Raw genomic sequence first — 20,299 nt, forward strand, 5'->3', positions numbered from 1 at the left:
TCTGAAACTAGTAAGGAAATTTGCATTTTGCAATTTGTGTGCTGAGTATATATATATATATATATATATATATATATATAGGGCTTTACAGCTACATCCGATTCATTTTTCAAGCTCTTGGAGTATCTTGGATACCAATTTTCTTTGAAGAGAATATCTCCTGATTGTAGGTGCCAAGAGTGTGGCACAAATATCCGTTTCCGGAAATGAAGTACATTGTACATTCAGACGAGTCCTAAAAAAAGAAGGAAATGAAAGGTTTCTCTGCCAATGCGTACAAAAAGAATAATATCATCAGAAACTGCCAGTTTGTGACACATACATTCCTGATATTTCCACAAATAAGCAGAACATACCAAGAGTCCTCATGACTTAAGATCACAGAGGTTGACGAAGTTAAGGACGGTCATACAGAGACGGATAACAGATTTATAACACTGCCTTATAATATAATAAACAAACCTCCCATGGAAATTGGATAAGGTTTAGTGTATTCCTGGCTGCACGGTGGCACACTGGGGGTTAAAAATCTCTTTTTACCAGCTCCCCACAGGAAAGTGGTATCATCGAATGCAGGACTAACAGATTCACCCTCAATTTTATCTGTGGTCTGACACACTCCAGCACAAAACAACGTGCAATCTCTGTGTGCAATATTGCCTCCTGCATATTTGCTACTTCACAACTGTCTCGTCCTCCAGTGTTCTCCTTTTTTATTTTGATTCGGCTGTGACATTTTTGTACCGAAGGTTTTTTTTTTTTTTTCCAGATTTCAAGTCGGTGGTCTCATGACTGTCAGGAAACTCTTCACACTGTATGAAACCAGACCAGTTCGGTCCCGTACACGTCGTGTGAAAACGCAATCGTTTTGTTGTGTTTTAGTTTTAGGTTTCCGTTTGCAACTGAAAATTCTACTTTTTGAACATGACTCCCATGGTGGGTGGAACTTTTTGACAACGCTCTGACTCGTCAATGAGCGAAAACGCACTTTTCTTAAAACGCTTGGGCGGCGTCTCGGAGTGGCGTGCGGAAACGCCGCTACTATGCTGCCACTACGCTGCTACTGCGCTGCCACTATGCTGCCACTACACTGCTACTACGCTGCTACTACGCTGCTACTATGCTGCTACTATGCTGCTACTACGCTGCTACTACGCTGCCACCACGCTGCTACTACGCTGCTACTACGCTGCCACTACGCTGCCACTACGCTGCCACTACGCTGCTACTATGCTGCTACTATGCTGCTACTACGCTGCTACTACGCTGCTACTACGCTGCTACTATGCTGCTACTACGCTGCCACTACGCTGCCACTACGCTGCTACTACGCTGCTACTACGCTGCCACTATGCTGCTACTACGCTGCCACTACGCTGCTACTACGCTGCCACTATGCTGCTACTACGCTGCCACGATGCTGCTACTACGCTGCCACTATGCTGCTACTACGCTGCCACGATGCTGCTACTACGCTGCCACTACGCTGCTACTACGCTGCCACTACGCTGCCACTATGCTGCTACTACGCTGCCACGATGCTGCTACTACGCTGCTACTACGCTGCTACTACGCTGCCACTATGCTGCTACTACGCTGCCACGATGCTGCTACTACGCTGCTACTACGCTGCTACTACGCTGCCACTATGCTGCTACTACGCTGCCACGATGCTGCTACTACGCTGCTACTACGCTGCCACGATGCTGCTACTACGCTGCTACTATGCTGCTACTACGCGATATTTAAATTTTTTCAAAATTACGACACGGAAACATGAAACTTTTCTGTTGTGAAAATGCAAAACTTGTGCCTTCTCTCTCTTGAAACATTGTCGTGTAAGCGGAGTCTTGATAATATTGTCACGGTCGCCTGTCTTTCGTCTGGTTCGGCCTGAATCACCGACTGTGTTGCTGCCTAAAGGTCGCCGCAGGTTGACTCGCACCTTCCACAGATGACAGGACCAGCAAAAGATGTGAGACTGTTTGATCTCGGAGGAGTCAAACCAATCGCATCAAGTTTTTGGTATTTAATGGGGAGAATTGGGAGTCACATGAGGTGGAACAATGATCAAAAGAACACAGAAAGTGGAGAGCCTGGTTCAACTGTCCCGGGCACATCATTAGAAAGCCCGTATGAGCGTATTCCTCCCGGAGAGTTTGGCACGCGGTAGAAACTGCCAGTGAATCAGGCTGACGTCGACAGCACATGTGAAATATTGAAAGCAAACTTGGGAGAAACTGTTGTTGCGTTGAAGTGTAAATTTATGTCTTTCTGGAGTTCGCTTCAAAAAACCTGAGGTGGGTAGGCTGACAAATGTAATTGGTACTTTAAATAAGGATAATTAAAAAAAAAAAAAACACAACAGTTGCCATGCAGCAATAAAACACCTATAAAGGCATGTACGTGGATTAATAGGCCCATTTGGCGGGATGTGTTTTTGCTACATAATGTAGAGCACTTAGTTTAATTATTCTCAAATACAGAAACATTTGAATGAAAACCTTTGCAGATTTATGTTGGTTGAGATATTTTCCCCGGCAGTATTTACTGTCTGCCGGTCTCATTTAAAGACTGGTTATGGTCACATTAGGAGGCAGTGAAAAAGCTGTTTAATGATATTGGATTTTTTCTCTCTCTCTCTGTCTCTCTCTGTCTCTCTCTCTCTATCTCTCTCTCTCTCTCTCTCTCTCTCTCTCTCTCTCTCTCTCGCTCTCTCTCTCTCCCTCTGTCTATTTTTAAATGTCGCATTACAAAATGCTCCAGAGAAACATAAGCGTTCATTAAAGTCCACTTGGAACTGGACAGAATATTTAAAAATAAGGAATTTAAATGAAAGTAGCCGTGAGACAGCTTTGTATATTCTCAAGCATGTCGCAGTATTCTGAGAAGAAATTGTTCATCGTGGTTAGTTTCGACATAGTAAGTGTCCCGCGCGGCGGTACCTTTTCTTTTTGACGGCCTTGCCAGGCGAATTGGGAAATTTGATGGCACAAAGTCTGTCTTGAAAACTTGCTAACTTTTAAATTGGATTGAAATTGCAGAGCGTTTCCCCCCGAACACTGATTAATGTTGGAAGGAAAGAACCATTAATCCTCTGTTAAAGCAAATTCTCCCAACATCCTCTGACAGTCCAGACTTCGGGAAGTGAGATACTTCTTTATCTAAATGGCTCCACTCTATTTATTGATTTAGTCTCCACAGACAGCAGTATTTGTTTTCTACAGGCTGTCGTAATACAAAGGTTGTTGTTTGTTTTGTTTTTTTTTACTCCTTGCTTGATGTTGACGCTAGTGAAGTTACTCTGTGTATCTCATTCACGGTGCATTGATTCTACCCCCCTTACATCCACTTAATACTCTTATTGCTTTTATTTATTATTGATTATTGGAATTGTTTTTACCTTTTTCCTCAAAAGTTTCATTACTTATTTACATATTGCATTCTGTTTCTCTTAGTAATTGTCAGGTAACTTGGGTTACGTCCCTGATAAATTTAAGTCTTAAAACACTTCTATAACAAACACGTACAAACACACTTGCAGTCCCACCGAGGAGAAACATACAAACACCAATTATCCTAAAATGCATGTTTTTGGACTGTGGGAGGAAAGCGGAGTATCTGGAGGACGCCCATGCGAACTCCACACAGAAAGAACCCCCAAAAGTCCTTACCTGCATCCCTGCGCTGCCTGTTGGACTTTCGTTTGAATTATTTTCTCCTAAAATGTGTTCTCTTCTTACACTCATGACTCTGAAAAGACGTCTCTCGACATGGTTAAATCATATTGCCAATAGGTTTCACCGCAGTGATAGAAAAAAAACGTAGGTGAAACATCCTTTAGTTTTTTCATCTGTAACAATGGAGAGTTTTGCATCCAGTTTACAGATCATAACAGTTCATACAAAGTTTTGTAGGAGTCCATTTTTATAGTGTTTTGTGGGAGTTTTTCCCTCGACTGGCATTCAGAATGAGACAAAAGTTTGGATAGTTAACTTTATCACTAACCCCGAATCACTAAAAATGCAGTTTCTCTGTATAATCTGTGGTAATTATCATCAATACTAGTCTCCAGGCTGATTTCACGACGCTGAAAATCATCGATAAAACCTTGAATTTAAGATTTTTGGAAGCTATTTATGACTAAATTAATCACAGAAAGGGTAGAAATGGAAGAAGGTTAAACAACTTTGACTGATCAAAGTTGTGAGGGTGTGTTTCTGTGGACGTGTGTCGGTTCGGTGCTACGCTTGCATGTATATTTGGGTGCTGTATTGGGCTTTTGTGGTAGAGCTGTCTGCCAGACGCTATTATTATGTCTGTGTACTTGACCAGGTTAATGAGACCAGCTGAAGGGCGCAACACTGGTGTGCCAGTTGGGGATTGAAGAACTGTTGCTGTGGTTAGCCTCTGCCTGTTTCTTCTTCTTCTTTCTTTTCTTTTTTTTTCTCGTTCATCCTGGGGGGATCACAGACCGTTATCCCTGCACGTCTTCCAGTTCAAGCTACTGTAATTTGCATTAATATATACTTGATATTAGCCTCGACGTGGCAGTATCCCCGAGGGCAGACATTTTAATGCTATGCACTGGAAGGAGTATGCAGATGACTGCTTTGCTTGATCTTCGTGCGCTCCTTTTCCCGTTAGAGTACTCCTGCCCTTTTTCTCTCCTTTCACCTCGCGTCTCTCTCTCTCCGGCTTCATCAGCTCCACCCCCCCTGAACTCTCCAGGCTCAGAATACTGTGATTGAAAGCATGCATGGTAATGCTTTTACCTTCCTACACGAGTTGCCTTGACTTACTTCTTCATTTTCTGTTGTTGATGATTACGACACGCTGTCGCTCTCACTTTTTCGCAAATTACAACTTTGTCCAAATGTCAATCTGAGATATTCTTTCTTCTTAAAGAAATGATTTATCTCTTGAGTGCTGTCGGTTTCAATCACGTTCTTTTGGGAACAGGTTTTAGAATTTGTAAATGCAAATTTCTTCCAGTCACTTTCGCACCTACTCCACTGTCTTATCTTTGACTTTTTTTTCTTCTTTTTTTTTTTCAACATTTGTGTCTTTCTCTGTTTTGCAGTTTCAATCTCGCTCCCTGTGCTGCTGAAGCTGCTTTGTGTCACACAGGCCAGTGACCTGCAGTCATCCTCACCGTGCGGTAAAATGGAAGGAGTGCACTTCAAGCTGCTTTACCAGGGTGAGTCCGAAAAGTGACAAACCCAACAAAACCTTGCATTCTTTCTTGCGGCGTTCAGCTGTCTCGCTCGCATCCTCTGGCACTCTCAGTTAAAGGCAGAGTTGGAAAACTCACAGACTTTTTTTCTGCTTCACGTACGTACGCAATAATTTCAGGGTCCTGAATCAAACGTGAACAACATGGATTCGGACCAGTCTTCTATTCTTATTTTCCAACATGCGTTTTCATTAATGAAAAGTTTTGAAAACGATCGTCGGTGTACGTGTGTCAGGTTTAGGATATAGACATTTATTAAATCTGCAAGAAAGAACAAGACAACAAGGGTAAGTTTTTTTGACTCATGAGGAGAACGAGCAGGAAGTGCTCCTCGTCACCGTTCCTGACCCGCTCTGAGCTTCTGCCGTTCTCCTGTGCTTTTTATTTCGATTAACAAATGGGAGGGTTTACAGGATATGCATCATAGAAATAGACAAGTTCTTGCGCTTGACAGTTATCAAGAGTAAGCACAATCTCAGGGCATCCTCTACGCGTGGGTCACCACCGAGATGGTGGCTACGGGGAAGACACAATGTTCCTGTTTTATCAGTCTTGCTCAGAGTGCTTCTACCAAGGCTCAGAACACATGATTAGTCAAAGTTAAACAACAGCGCCTGAGTGACGCTGCTAAATAAAGACAGAAGAAATAAGACTGAGATTAAGCATGAATATGGCAACTAAATGGAATAATACTCTAACAACGTGAAACGGAAGAAACGCTGGAAGCAATGGTAGTTTTCATGCTGGGCCAGCAATTCTATGCTGTTTTTGTAATGAAGCCACACACACACGAACAGAATAATGCGCTATAAACAGTAACAATGGGTACAGGGACATTCGTATGGACAGACGACGAAGTTAGATGAATCTCTCAACTATAAAACTACAAAGTCCCGCATTGAAAGGAAATAGTCAGACTCTTACAAGCCAACTGACACATGTGCATCAAGTGAATCTACTAAGACTCTTAATCCTGTCCGAGACTTCATTTATAAACGGCACTGAGGAGCTGTACTAAAAGTGCTTTTAGGCTTTTATGTGTATGTCAGAAGCAGAACATTTTTTTTGTCAAACGTAAAAAAAAAAAAAAGCATGTGAACACACTCTGGTCTCTATGCTTCTTTTATAAAAATGCAATCCATCTAGAAATGTGGGCAACATGGATCACAGGCTCCATATCCAAACTGTACCAGGCCGAACCAAATTCAAATGCTAATGGTTAATTTAACGCATCACGTCTCCAAGCATGCTAAAGATGGCAACATGTTCCAATCACTGCGGTTTAATGTACTTGCTGCCTCTGTAATGTCGATATAGACTCTGTGAAATTAACGAGGACATAAGTTGATTTATATTTCCACGATACAACAAGCAGTGCCTGTTTTTTTGCTATAAGTCACTGCGGCAGGGACAAATAAATAAGTCTTCATGATGATGTGGACGTATGAGCAGCCCTTGATTGAGTGAAGTACATGTCTGAGACGACTCACGCTACACATAACTATACATCTCGTATTTAAATTTTGGCTTCAGTTCACCTTATCGCCATGCGTGTACTAAACCTGTCCCAGTCCTGCCGGGTTTCCGCAGAGGAGCACGGATTTATAGATCCCAATCGTTTGCTTTGAAAGCAGCGTCTCTGTCCTTCAGGCCCCATTCTGTTTGTTGTGATGCTCAGTTTATCTTCCACATATGCCAGTATGTCTTCCCTAAGTAGAGGCTTGTCTTTGATTTAAGATCAGCATCACTGACAAACTCTGAGGGGTTTTCTGGTGATTTGCAGCTGCAGACATGAACTTGCTTTGCGTATCTGTCAGTTTATTCTCTTAAACTCTTTATGATTAGGCTCCAATTTCCTTTGCTCTCTTGTTTCGATGTGTGCAGCCTTTGTTCTTCTATAACTAATCACTTAGTTGTTTTGTTTGTTTTTTTTTTGCTGCATTAGTGGAACCTCCTCCTGTGCTTTATTTGAGAGCCCATAATGTTTGACATTTTTAAAGATCAGTTTCATTCTGCTCTTATCGACCGGTGAGAAACAGGCATTAAACTGCAAAGCTCATCGTACTGCCTTTTATCACTTCAAAGTCTGGCTTGAATGAATCCGCGTGTGTGTGTGTGGGAGTGTGTGTGTTGCACAAGCACAATATATGATATATTAGAGGAATGGGACATTGTGAAGGCATGTCGAGAGCAAAATATTGAGCATCACGGCAAGACAATTCTACTATATTGGTCTGAATATCAGACCCTCCTGATTACAAAAACACCAAACTCTTATGGGGCCAGTATTTGGAAAAAGTTGTTTTACGAACCAAATTCTGTTTTGTTTTGTTTTTTTCAGCAAGAAATGTATTGACTAAAATAAAGACATGAAATGGGACGCACGCTTACTGGTGTAACGCTGCTGAACGTTTTAGATGTTTCCTTGTTATATACACTTTTATATACAGTCCAGAGCAGGGGTGTGAAACTCATTTAATTCAGGGGCCACATACGGTGCAATATCATCCAGAGTCAGCTGGACTGGTAAAATAGTGCCATATTAACCTTTTTTCCAAAAAGTCTGTTTTTGCAAAAATGTTTTGCAAGTACGATCTAAAATGACTAGAATCTTAATTTAATTTGAACCATGCAGTCAAGTGCAAAATCCAGTGAAAGGGCCATTAATCTTCTGTCACGGTTGCATTTTGTAACCATGACGACCCGTGTTAAAAATTCTATGGTTCCTTTGTAAAAAATGCTCAATTTGCTTGATCATTTCCTGGACTGGACTGGACCTTCTCCAGATATTCCCCACAGGCGTCAGTTTCGACACTGCTGGTCTCGAGTGTCGTCAGCTTATTCTCTCGCACGGATCTGCTTCGCCATCACTTTAGCTATCCTCACTCTCAGCTCCACCGACAGCTCGTTATCCTTGCTGCCGTCCAAAGGGTTTCAGAAGCTACCTTTAAAAGGCTTTTCAACCTTGTCCACCACTCACTTAGTTTCGGCCCAATATGGTTCTTCTAATTATAGTTCATGGTAAATATCCTTTAATATTAGTAGAAATGCCTACTATTGCACTGAATGTGAGTTATTGTGACGTCTTCTGGAGGGATGTGAGCTAACGTATGCCTGTATGTGTGTCAGTGAGCATCATCACAGCGAGGTTGAAGCCTACGAACACAGAAAGCCTCCTGCCAGCCTTCAGCTACCTGTACTGCTGCCTGAGTCTGTCCCCTGAACACTGCACTGACAGAGGTGAGACACACATTCTTGCTGCCACTTTTATTTATTTTTTTATCATTTCCCTGCAATGCTGTATCCTCTCCATTAGCACTACATCTCTCCTCATATGTACTAGTATTTCTCTCTATCATCCTTTTTGCTGGTTTAACAGAAGAGAGCGTCTGACCTTGATCCACGCTGCACTGAGGCACAAACATAACAAGCATACATGTTGACACCTTGTGCAGAACTTTACATCCTGCTAAACCATCGTCGGCTCAGACCTGGACATCGTCTCGGACACTTGTTTTGTTTGTTTTGTTACACTGTGAAATCTTAGAGCTTCTTCTCATGCACTCACACAGTCAGGGTTATGCTGTCACGTTGCTAAAGCAAAGTGTTTTTGGTGCACAGCCTGTGATACAAAGTGCATGCTCTTCCAGACGGGCTTGTTTTTCTGCATGCACATTAAAGGAGTTTTTTGGGGTTTTTTTTGCTGTTGTTTCCCACCCATCCTTCTTCTGAAGCCCATCAGAAGTGACATTGAGTAAAACAGAGCGACCTTGTCACCAAGTCTATCACAGGGATAACAGAGAAAATAGGCCTAAGAAACGATGCCAGAGTCTCCGGACAAAAGCTACACGAGAAGAACACACAAATCCACGTCTCTTGCCAGATGTCAGTGTCGCTGCCACTTTCTTAGCCCTTCACACAGACATAGTCAAACCCTAAAGCTGTTTATGGCTTCTATTTTAGTATAATTTCACTTTAAATATGTGCCACCAAATCTCTGTTTTTAAAATAATTTCACAGCTGACTCCCTCAAACCCAAAGCACAATTATTAATAATAATAATAATAATAATAATAATAATAATACATTGGCTCTTTGTATTGACACTCAAAGACGCTTTTGTGCGAAAGCACAATTGAAATCAATGAGCCAACGCATAGAATAAAAAACTGTGATATAGCTTTGGAACGATATGGATTAGTTTGTGAAAATATTAACAGTGACAGATTGATTTGACTTGTTTCATGTTGACATTTATTTGATTGATGATATTACATGGTCCCGAATTCGAGGGTGGCTGAAGGATTTTCTGTCATGAGTTTGCATGTATTGCCTGTTTGCTGAAAATTAGACGAAGTGGTATCAGGAGATGGATGGATGAATATTACAATTAAGGTAACTTTCCTAAACAAAGAAAAAACACATAGAAGGAAGGAACGCAGCAGAGTTCAACAGAGGTCCGGTTTGTAAAGTGCATGTGGTGGCATGAAAACTGCAATCTACTCTATACTCCTTGTATTAGTTTGATACTTCGAATACTACCTACCTGCTCACCCTCTGCATCAAAGTTGTTTTCGCCTCAGGCTACACTGTTTTTGCTGACTTTGTGATGTACAAGTGCAGCGGAGAATTCCTCTGTCAGAGAAGAAATTATTATATATTGGGACTTTACTCATTATGGTTTTGTCAAGCTCACAGTATTGCATATATCCTCAGAATACAATTTCAAATGATATGAAAGTATATTTTTATTTTTTGTGATACAACAGTTACCAGTTTGGGATTTTAGAAAATCCATCCGTCCGTCTTCTCCAGCTTCATCAAAGTTAATATTATTGATGTGGTTGTTTGCTCTGCAAGATGAGAGTCCTACTGCACCTCATTGGAGAGAAGAATACTCTTTTATGTGCTACGATTATAGTGGAAATTAATGACTGGAGATGAGAGATATTACTCAGTATTAGACTGTTTTTAATAGGTCATCAAAATTCATTTAAAAAAAAAAAAAATCTACACCAAGCTGTGAAAAATGAAATATCAGAGCATATATTAAAAAAATAGGGGGTGTTGTGTAGCACTCCCTCAGACCCAGACAGTTCACTATTGGGATACATTGGCCAGCAGAAAGGATGCAGAGAGAAGGAAGCAGCTATAGAGCCACTTAAAACAACAAGTCATTATGCACAAAGCACAGCTTCAAGGCTCCAAATTATCCTCAAAACAACAATTGTGGATTTTTAGGATGATTTGAACTTGTGGTCATCTTACCGATCCACCATATGTCTTCTATTGCTCTTTACTTGATGTGCCTCCTGGACAGGTCACCTGTCCGTCACTGGGCGAACTCACAAACACACATTTGCATTTACATGAGCAAATTGGAGACGCCAATTCAGTCCAAATGCAGGGGAAAACTTGAGTGCCCTTAGTAAATCCGTGAAGGAATATGCAAGCTCTTGAAAAGCTCCCCAGTCCAGACATGAAACCAGGATCATGTGGGGCTAGAATACTAATACCTCCGCCACCATTCACACACAAATAATTCATTTGTCCATGCATAATTTTCCATCCACTTAATACTGTTAGCAATGGTTTAGATAAGCAGACACTGTGTGGTGGCTTCTCTGGGCTTCTTCCCACACTACATGCGTAAACATGTTAGGTTCATTGGTGTTTTTTTTAATTGTCTGGACTGGCGACGTGTCGAGTGTACATGAGCTGGGATCGACTCCAGACCTCAACGACCCCCAACTGGACAAAGCAGTATAAAATACGGGTGGATGGATTGTGTGTCAGCAATACTAAGTGATTGGTCATCTGCCAATCAATGATATGGACTGAATGCCTCCAGGGGTGTTTGGCAGTGATTGAGATCAACTGGAGATTTATATTTTTTTGGAACAAATATCTTGGGCGGGGGTTTGGTTTTCCACCCCAACTTTGATTATGGCGAAGCGTGAGATTCTCCGAACACTCGGCGCCTACTTACTGTATGTCCACCACAAATGTTTATGTTGCTCTCCCAGCGCACTCAGAAACCACCCACCGCATGCATATTCACTGGGCTTCGGGGCACATTTACGACGCTGCGCATTCAAACCGACACAGTTACTAATATTTACAAATAAACAAATCAGCAGAGGCCTCCTTACTCAAATGCATTATATTGTTTCCATAGAAACTATTCATGAAGCACATCGAGGTCAGCCCAACGCTTCTGTAATAACTCCGACCCTCATTAAATGTTTGCTGATAGTGTATGAGAGGTGTTAAGTCAAACTTTATGATCATTTTGGAGGGAAGAATTATCATAAAATGTGTATTTTGTAGTGCTTGTGAAGTTCACTGCAGGAGTTTGCGGCCTATAACCTGTCCTTTGATCCAGGGTAATATAAGCGCTTGTCAGTGTAACACAGCTTTAACAAGAGGATGAGTTATGTGTGTCGAAAGGGAGTCACAGCTGCCAAGAAGAGGTGAAAGTGTGTTTTTTTCGTTTGCATTGTTTGCCTGCAGCATGTCGCCCCGCAGTCATTCACACCGAACGCCACTCAAACACAAGCACAGCGCAGTGACATGGATCCAATTAACGTGTGATGACATAGTGCCGTCTCCTTCCCAGCTGTCTCCATGCTGCTCTCCAACACTGGCTTGATGGACCAGCTGCAGAGAGTCATCTCCTCCTCCTCCTCCGCCCCGTCACTCTCTCCGTCAGGTTCCCCTCCTTGGGCCCTGTTGTGCTGCAGCCATCTACTCCTGTGCTCCCTCATTACCTTGCAGCGCGTGCGCTCCACTCAGGTAAACCCAGCTCGGCTCTGCTCCTTTTGTAACTAGAGGTCTACAGTCAAGGGCAAGGCACAAACATGCAGTAATATGGAATTATTCAGACATTGGCACTGAATACAGAACTCCAATAGGATTTGCCCGGTACGTATAGGACAGCGGTGTGAAATAATGCACTTTCTTCTTTGCTCTCTGCTCGCACCGCAGGGATAATACATTCTTACTTGCAAAAATATTGCTCTTAATCTTGTTATATATCTGATTTTCCACCCCTCTCTCTCTCACTTTTTCTCTTTCTTACTTTGCTCTCACACTTTTTCTATTATTTAAGGTCCGTAAGAGCATCAGCTGGAGCCTGGACACAGCTGTGCAGCAGCTCCTCATTCGGAACAGAAAGAACAATCTCCTGCTGGGTAATGGATAAAGAATCTTATTATTGGATTATTGGAAAAGATTTGCACACAGCAGTAAACCTTTCATTAGATGTGGAAGTGGGCTATATTTGTTGTGTAAGCAGAGATTACAAAAGTAATTCTGTGGAATCCTGTGTGTTCTGGGTTTGCCCCCCCCCCATTTTGTTTTCATCAGATCAGATTCGACAATTCTGGATTTTCTCTTAACGGGGTAACTTCAGGGGTTTACCCTGACTTTTTCGTACTGTGACACCCGTTCACTTGTTACCGGTGATAAATCACTTTTTAAATCTTAAATCAACTTATCCTGAATGTCTAACCTGCTCTGGACCAGGTTGCGTTCTCGATAAGATCACAGCGAGAATAACGGCGCCGCCTCCTGACCAATCAGATCTCTTGGGAAAAGGCCCTGCTTATTCTTAAAAGATCGTCATCGGTGCGTGACTTCAGAGCTGGAGGAGCAAAGCGCAGAGAGGAAAGAGTTTTTTTGACATAATAAGATAAATCCTCTTCACTGAGCACTTTGAAGGATGTTGTTGTTGTTGTACTTGACTTGTTTCCAAGTCTGTTTCGCTGCACAACGGTTGCATTTGTAATAATGAGGTTAATGATCACGCCTAACAGAACTGCAGAAACGTTAATTTATGGAGCGTACGTCTACTCTGCCGTCACAGTGATGAATTAAAATTCCAACACAAAGTGCACTCACACGGAGGCAGCTGAGCCTCAAAACAACTGGATGGAAAGTATAAACTCAAAGAAGAGCAGTGAGGAAGTTCTGCCCGACATGTTTCTGCTGTAATAAAGTAAAACTGAGTGCATGTCCATTTATATTGTCAGACGAAATTCATAATGTATAATCTAACAAAGTCTGGATTTTCTGGCTCTGGCTGTGGCAGCAGTGTTGCTTTTTGCCTGCTGGATGTGTTTTTGTTCTTCACATTTTCAGAGAATAATTGCTCCTCTTTAGTAAAGTAGGCTGCTTTGCAGTATTTCTCTGCGTGTGGCTGTGGGGTCTCTTTGGGGTCCGTGCGCACTCATCCTGAAAGAAACTCCTGGGTTCAACCACCGAGTTGAGGACCTGCTCTGTGTTAACGCTTATCAGGATCGCGCAGGTCCGGATAAGTCAACCCAGGTCGCAGAGAGATATCCTGGGTGTGTTTTTATCAATACTACCCCAGCCTTATCAATACTACTGTCAACTTGGCCGTTTCCATAATTGTATTCCAATTGATTCTACACAGAAATAAGCAATTAGGGATGCAATAACGGTTGAGTCGAATCAAAGTCTCTCGCTGCTTTTCCGCCGATGGATGTTTGCAGAGTGTCAGTACTGTTTGTACAGTACCCTGGGGTACTGTACAAACCCCAGGGTACTAATGGGGTTCAGCCCTATTTGCTTTACACGCACTCCTGCACATGTAAAGTGACTGTTTTGTTGATGCGTTATCCTCGGCGGAAGTAACCAAACCCCAGGCATGCATCTCACACACTTTCATTATAGTAAGTGGTCCACATCCCGCTGCAGCACTTTGAGACAGATCATCCCTGCTCCTCCTGTGTCTCTGTCTGTCAGCTGGATAAGTGGCCTGTCAGGGTCACAGTGATGTATTGGCTCCCCGCTCTCTGCTTCCTGCTCTCTCTCTCTCTCTTTCTCTCTCTCGCTCTCACTCTCGCTTCCCTCAGCCTTCACTCTTTCCATCTTGCAATGTTTTGCCTCCCATTCAAGCCAGGTTTTCCTCCACCCACCCCTCCTCCACTGGCTCTTTACTGTGTCCGTCCTCCTCCTTTTCCTGCTGCTACTAATTGAGTCTTACCCTCCTCCGAGAGGCCTAATCTCAGTGTACGTGGCATAAGTGCTATTCCGAAGCGCCCACTTTAGATCTCAGTGTGTTTTAGCAGCTCGTCTGGCCATGCCTCTGTCTTTATTTCCATCTCTGCTTTGGGCCCAGATTCTGGCTGAACTTTCTTCAGCCCCGCCCGACATCCTCTGCTTGCTCAGGATTCATGTCTTTCTTTCCTCGCCCTCCTTTTTCCTGACACAAATTGCTTCCAAAAAATTGCTTTCAATTCCTCTCTACTCCTCGTATGCCTCTATGCTCCCGCTCCCTCTGCTACCTGATTATTCAATCTCACTCTATTTCAAACTTTCACTTCCCACTCTGTACGCTCACACACTCACTCCCTTATGCTCTGTTGTAGGCTGGTTTCTCCTGTGGCATCGCGCTCCAGATTTGTTTGCTCTCTCCTCCTTTTCCCGACTCTCCTGTGTGTTCACATATTTTCCTAATTCCCTTTGCCTTTTCGTGCCATTTACCGGTCTCTCTCTCTCTCTCTCTCCCTCCCTCCCTGTCTCTCTCTCCCCCTCCCTCCCTCCAGTGAGCTACCTGAGGTTGCTGCAAGCTCTCCTAGATGCTGACATGTCATCTGCTGTGGTCGACCTCGACACCAGTCCTGACTTGGTCGGGCCCAGACCTCTGAGTGTGGAAGACGGTGCCTTGTATCCGCTCGGCTCCCGCGGGGCTCAACATCTCTCAGTTGCTCTTCATGAGCTTCTTCTGCAGGTTGGAGCACTGTGCATCGGTGTGGGTTCAAATACAGGCATGGACTTAAGCGTGTTTACAAAATCACAGTCGGACGACTCCCATCGAGGACAGATTAGATTCCTATACCTCTAAACTACTAAACTGCTCTTGTAGACTCACACAGAAAAGATACTCGTATATATAAATTTTTGCTGTATCTATTCTTTCCAATCGTTACTTTACAAGCTTTTTTCTGATTTCTTTACCATATGGGTTGTGTTTACTGAGCTGGGCAACAATTAAAATGCTTAATTGTGATTAATGACATGATTTTATCAGAGTAAACTTGATTAATTGCAGTGACATTCTCAAAACTTCAGAAATAGTGTGCTTTGTTGTTTTAAATGTATATATAATGAAAGGTGCAATGCTATTTAGTTAACTTACTAACAGTTATGCCATTCAGGATGTCTTTTTAAACAGCAGTGTTTCCCTTATCATGCTTAATATTCAGCTGCTGGCGTTATCCCAGGTCATTCCGGGTTACGTCAGGGCTGCACAATGAATGGTGACGTATTGATCAAGCCAGGGGGGAGGATGACGAGCCGGCTATAAGCGCTGGATGTTGTCGTGAACATGCCGTCTTACAGACTTTAAAGTGCTGCATCTCAAAGGCTTTGGATGGCAGTAAGGATGATGCGCTGTGGGAGGAGCAGAGAGCAATGAGAGCTTTCGGCAAAGCTTCCAGGCAAGAGATCAGTGCGAGAAATAGACCGAGGACACTTTTAAGATCGTGTACTGTCTTTAAAAAAATGTATGGAACCAGGAAACAGCTGAGAAGTTCAGGGAAGTTGCAGTATAGGGCTTGTATCCGTGTCCTCTTACTGGTAAGCAAATGTGAACCACAGATATTTAATTCCAAGTATTTATCATCTCTATTTAACAACAAATTAAATCATGTCTTTAAGAAGGAAAAATATTTACCAGGATCATCCTTCATTTGCAGCAATATGGTTTTAAGAGTCTCAAATAAGTGTTTTTGGTGCTTGGTTGTTTTCCTAATTGCTCTTATCCAGTAGGTTGAGATGCAGCGTGACGCAGACCCAAGGCCAGGACTGCTCTACATGCTCCTGTGTCCTCTGGTCTGCGTCTGTGTGTATTCACAGTAAATAAGCTTTTTTTAAATTAAAATGAATTAATGTGATAATGTGTGAACTTCATCAGGCCTAGTTACAGCAGTATGTCTTGTTATTATTATCATTATTATTATTATTGTTATGTACTTTAATTTTTTTTTTAATATATTGTTTGGAGATATTCAGGCGTGTTCCCTTAACTCTAAAGAGCACTTTAATGGTCTGCAATCTGTTGCAAAATAGCAACTATGATTATAGTATACGTACAGACAATAACTTACAGTCAGTATCTACAATATGAGAGGATTAGAGTTGTGGAGAGGTGTGTCCTCTCTCTCTCTTTTCCTGTCATCATGTTGGTCAAACTACCGAGTCGCAAGTCATCACTCCAGAAGTGTATTTGGTAATCGTCACAGTTAATGACTTCAATTGACTTAGGCTTGATTTCCGTTTCACAATTTGGTAGGATTTCCAATACGGACATCAAGTTGTTGAAGGCAGAGGGTTTAGTTGAATTAACTTGTGTCAGAATTCATGACAGAGCCATTATACTCATACTGATACTCATACAGACCAGCTTCTTTATTAATGCAATGTAACGTGTCTGTCTCCGCTTGTAATTATAGACCTGCTCAAAAACTGTATGACTCCAGAATTCAAAGCTGTGCAGCTCACTGTCTTTTAACATGACTCACAGAAGCAGCGAGTGACAGATATGATATTTTAAAACAAAAGTTTGACTCAACATTAAAGGCTTGAAGAAGAAGAAAAAAAGGCTTTATTGAAGGATGCTGGTGGGTACAGGGTGTGCTCACAAAGACGGAAAGCAGCAGATGTAGGTCAAAAACGCTCCACAAGAGACACTTTAATGGAAGTCTTTCACCATGAAGCCAATAGTTGAATCGTCAAATCCTAAATATTGGTACAACTAGCTCAGTTGTTGCTGTCTTTAACACAATATAGATTTTACATCTCGGCGTGAATGAGCCAACTCCAGGGAGCACTACCGCAGCTCACATTCTCGACAATTCATGTTTATGGGGGCATGAATTAACATAAGAGGCGACAGTGAAACTCGGCGCTGTGTCGTGGGCCACACTGACCAGGGGCATTGTATTTCACAAGTTGGAAAATTAGCTTGCATTTAATCATACAGCAGTGTCTTTAAGGGCGGCGAGCCTACAGGGATTTTATTCTATACTCTATATTTCTCCCCGTCTCAATAATTAAAGACTAAAAGATCATAAAGGCATTATCAGTGATTATGCTCCTCAAATGCTGTGAGCATAAGATCCATGCAGGCCTATTGATGAAGCTTTAAATGCTGATATACAGTCACCCCGCTCTTTCTTTTACAGAAGAGGAAACACAAAGGTAATCTTTAAAACCTCCACAGCGTGACATTGAACCTGCTTTTCACAAACAAGGTTGTGCGGAAAATGAGATTCCAATTGATTTGGCAGTTAGCATAATGGAATGGTGCATACATCCGGAGCAATCGCAGCTGTCTCCCAGTTGTTATTCCAATAGCTGGAGCGGTGGCTCTGGTTGTTTATGACAAAAGCAGCAAACTACAGTCCTACCAGCATCAATTTTATTCTTCAAAGGTGCAGAGCTACTTGTGCTGTGTGAATACATTGGAAAAAAAAAAAAAAAAAACTAATCTTGTGCACCAGACAAGTCGCTGTAAACATTTGCTGCTGAAGTCTCTGTCAGAGATTTTATTAATGATTCTATTTGTAGATGTCTGCTGTGTATTTTTCAGGACAAACTGTGTCAAACTATTGGATAATTGCATTTCATGCCTGCTTTGCTTTTCCATTTGATGCTGCGTATACTGCGTCGCAGCCAAGCTTCTGGTTCCACACCAGTGACATTCCCTCCTCTCTTGTGAGACTGTGGCGCCGAGCTGAGTTTCAGTTCAATGCTTCACTGCTCAGTAGTCTGCTGTTAAGCAGCTGATATAAGTACCGGAGCAGTTCCCTTCTCCCAGCCTCTCTCCTCTCCGCTTTGCTCTCGTTCCCCTTGATGCTCCTGTTCAACCGCAGGAGGAAACGCTGCAGTTTTCACAGCTCCCTTCTCCACCTCCTATATCGCCAGCCTTGAATATCTGGCAGAACGCTGCATGAATGCTTGCCTGGTCAAACTCTTCTGTGAAGGTAAAACCAAGAGCGACTATAGCGAACAAGTATGAATTATATAAAGGAGACAGGATCAGAAAACGTTGAGCTAATATGTTTGCCCTGGAGTCGAATTACCACACTTTAGTTGGCACAAATCGCGCCTCTCATGAACTCCACCAGAAGCTCAAAGCAGGAGTCAATAGCAACAGCAGGGAAAAGCTGTTTCACGTTGGCAGAAACGATTTTTGGAAATTTAATGCCCGTTTGTGTATTGCACTTTTTTTTTTATGTAGCTGGAAAATGAGCCGACGAAGAACAGGTTAAAGGTGAAAGTTTGCCTCTCCTCCTTTCACTTTTCTGAGCGCTGCCCTCCCAATCTCTCCTCTTTGCTCGATTGAACCTCCTTACATCTTTCCACTCCGGCCTGCCCTCGCTCTAGCCTCTGCTCACTTCACCTCCCACTCATCCTCTCGACTCCTTTCTTTTTGCTTCCTCCTCCTCTCCGCCTATGGATTAGGATGTAACTCTCCGCTGTCGTCTTACACAGCCGCCTGGCCTACTTCTGTATTTTTGGACGCCACACAACAGCCCACCACTGCGGGAGAAACATGCATTATTAAAGCGTTGCTCTGTCGCACTCTCTCCGGTGTTCCCTTCCTCTCCCTTTTGTTTCTGATGCGTCTTTGTCCATGCTATGTATGCGCATATATACACCATCTTCTCTTTTCGTCGTGCATCTGTTGCCGTTTGTTCCCCGTCTCTGCAAAGTGAGAGCTCACAGGCACATGTCACAATCCCGTGGTTCCCACGACTTACAACAATGTGGCGATTTAAGCGCTGGGAGATTGTTTTGAATCCCCTCTCATGTTTCAGCCTACTGTGTCTCTTTATCCGCAGAAGCACGAGTTGCTTTTGAGAGCTTCAGTCAACTGCCTGGGCTCCCTGCTGGGCTTTCTGCAGAGGAAAAGTCCCACCACAGGTACCGAACAGAGCGGCAGGCAGACTTGAGAGTAACTGTGTATAATCTGTGTGGGCACAAAGACGGCAAGAAGAAATATTTACAAATCAAGACACTTGAGGGGGTGATGGAAGACGGCATGAGTGTAGCTCATTGTAGGAATTTCTTTATAGACGGTTACGAAACTCATGAGATTGCCTCTAATCTGCCTGACTCAAGCTGTTCTTTTTTTTGTTGAGCGTATTGATTTCTCTCTGTTTAGTGTATTTAAGAAGTTTGAACTTATAAATTACTCTGTACAGAGTCTCCTCCAGTGTGTCGGGGTCTTTAGAAAAGAGCTACCAAAAAGCTGTGAATCCTTGAATGTGCAATTGCAATGCATTCCCTTTTCAATAACGATTTTTGTTATATACCTCAATAAACACTTTATGTATTGTCGATTTAGTATTCTTACCAAAAAAAAGTTTTAGAGCCACAAACTAGGAATAGATACTTTTGTATGCAATTGCGTTTATATCGCTGTTTTTGACAAGTTTTACTTGTCAATAATAGACAAATAATAGTTTGGTCTAATATTTTGAGATGAGTATTAAAAAAAAAGAAAAAGTATTTAAAAGATTGAAAGGCTTTGAGGACATTTTTCTCCAAATCTGCCATGAACCAAAATCTTCCTGGTGGTGCGTCGTTATGTTTGTCAATGTCGCATTTATGATTTTTGTTTGCCTTTGTGTCGTTCGTCTTGCTCTTGCGCTTATTTTTCCAGCATTATTTAGCTTCGGTAATTGCACCAGGGAGAGTAGAACAAAATGGAACTGAACAAAATGAAAATGCCTCTAAATTAGATGTCTCGATTTGTCGTTTCTCTGCTCATGGGGGTTTGTTTTTGTGTTTGTTTCCATAAGCCAAGTTTGTGGTGTGTGAGGCGTGGAGTGATTTCTTCCTCGACTGCCTGCTCAGCTCAGGAGAGAGCAGTCTGCTGCACCCTGCCAATCTCAAACTCATCACGCTGGTGAGATGTCGTTCTCACACACACACACAGGGACCATATACTAACAGATTTCCAAATGGATACGGTTAACATTTGATGTGTTGTCTTGGGTTCCAGGCACCATAAGGACACATTTTTCA

General features: G+C 42.5%; 1 protein-coding gene across 1 annotated transcript in view; it reads left to right on the forward strand.

Moving 5' to 3' along the window:
* mei1 (meiotic double-stranded break formation protein 1) overlaps nucleotides 1-20,299 on the forward strand; it is a gene marked incomplete at both ends in the record, with an annotated part of 72,967 nt that overhangs the window by 41,382 nt on the left and 11,286 nt on the right. Inside the window, 7 exons of the mRNA XM_080511869.1 lie at nucleotides 5,084-5,200; nucleotides 8,366-8,476; nucleotides 11,856-12,031; nucleotides 12,348-12,429; nucleotides 14,809-14,993; nucleotides 19,111-19,192; nucleotides 20,074-20,180. Of these exons, the coding sequence (XP_080367995.1) occupies nucleotides 5,084-5,200; nucleotides 8,366-8,476; nucleotides 11,856-12,031; nucleotides 12,348-12,429; nucleotides 14,809-14,993; nucleotides 19,111-19,192; nucleotides 20,074-20,180 (860 nt within the window). The remainder of the gene's footprint in view (nucleotides 1-5,083; nucleotides 5,201-8,365; nucleotides 8,477-11,855; nucleotides 12,032-12,347; nucleotides 12,430-14,808; nucleotides 14,994-19,110; nucleotides 19,193-20,073; nucleotides 20,181-20,299) is intronic.

This window comes from Blennius ocellaris, assembly GCF_963422515.1.
Source record: "Blennius ocellaris genome assembly, chromosome: 16".
Lineage (NCBI taxonomy): Eukaryota > Metazoa > Chordata > Actinopteri > Blenniiformes > Blenniidae > Blennius > Blennius ocellaris.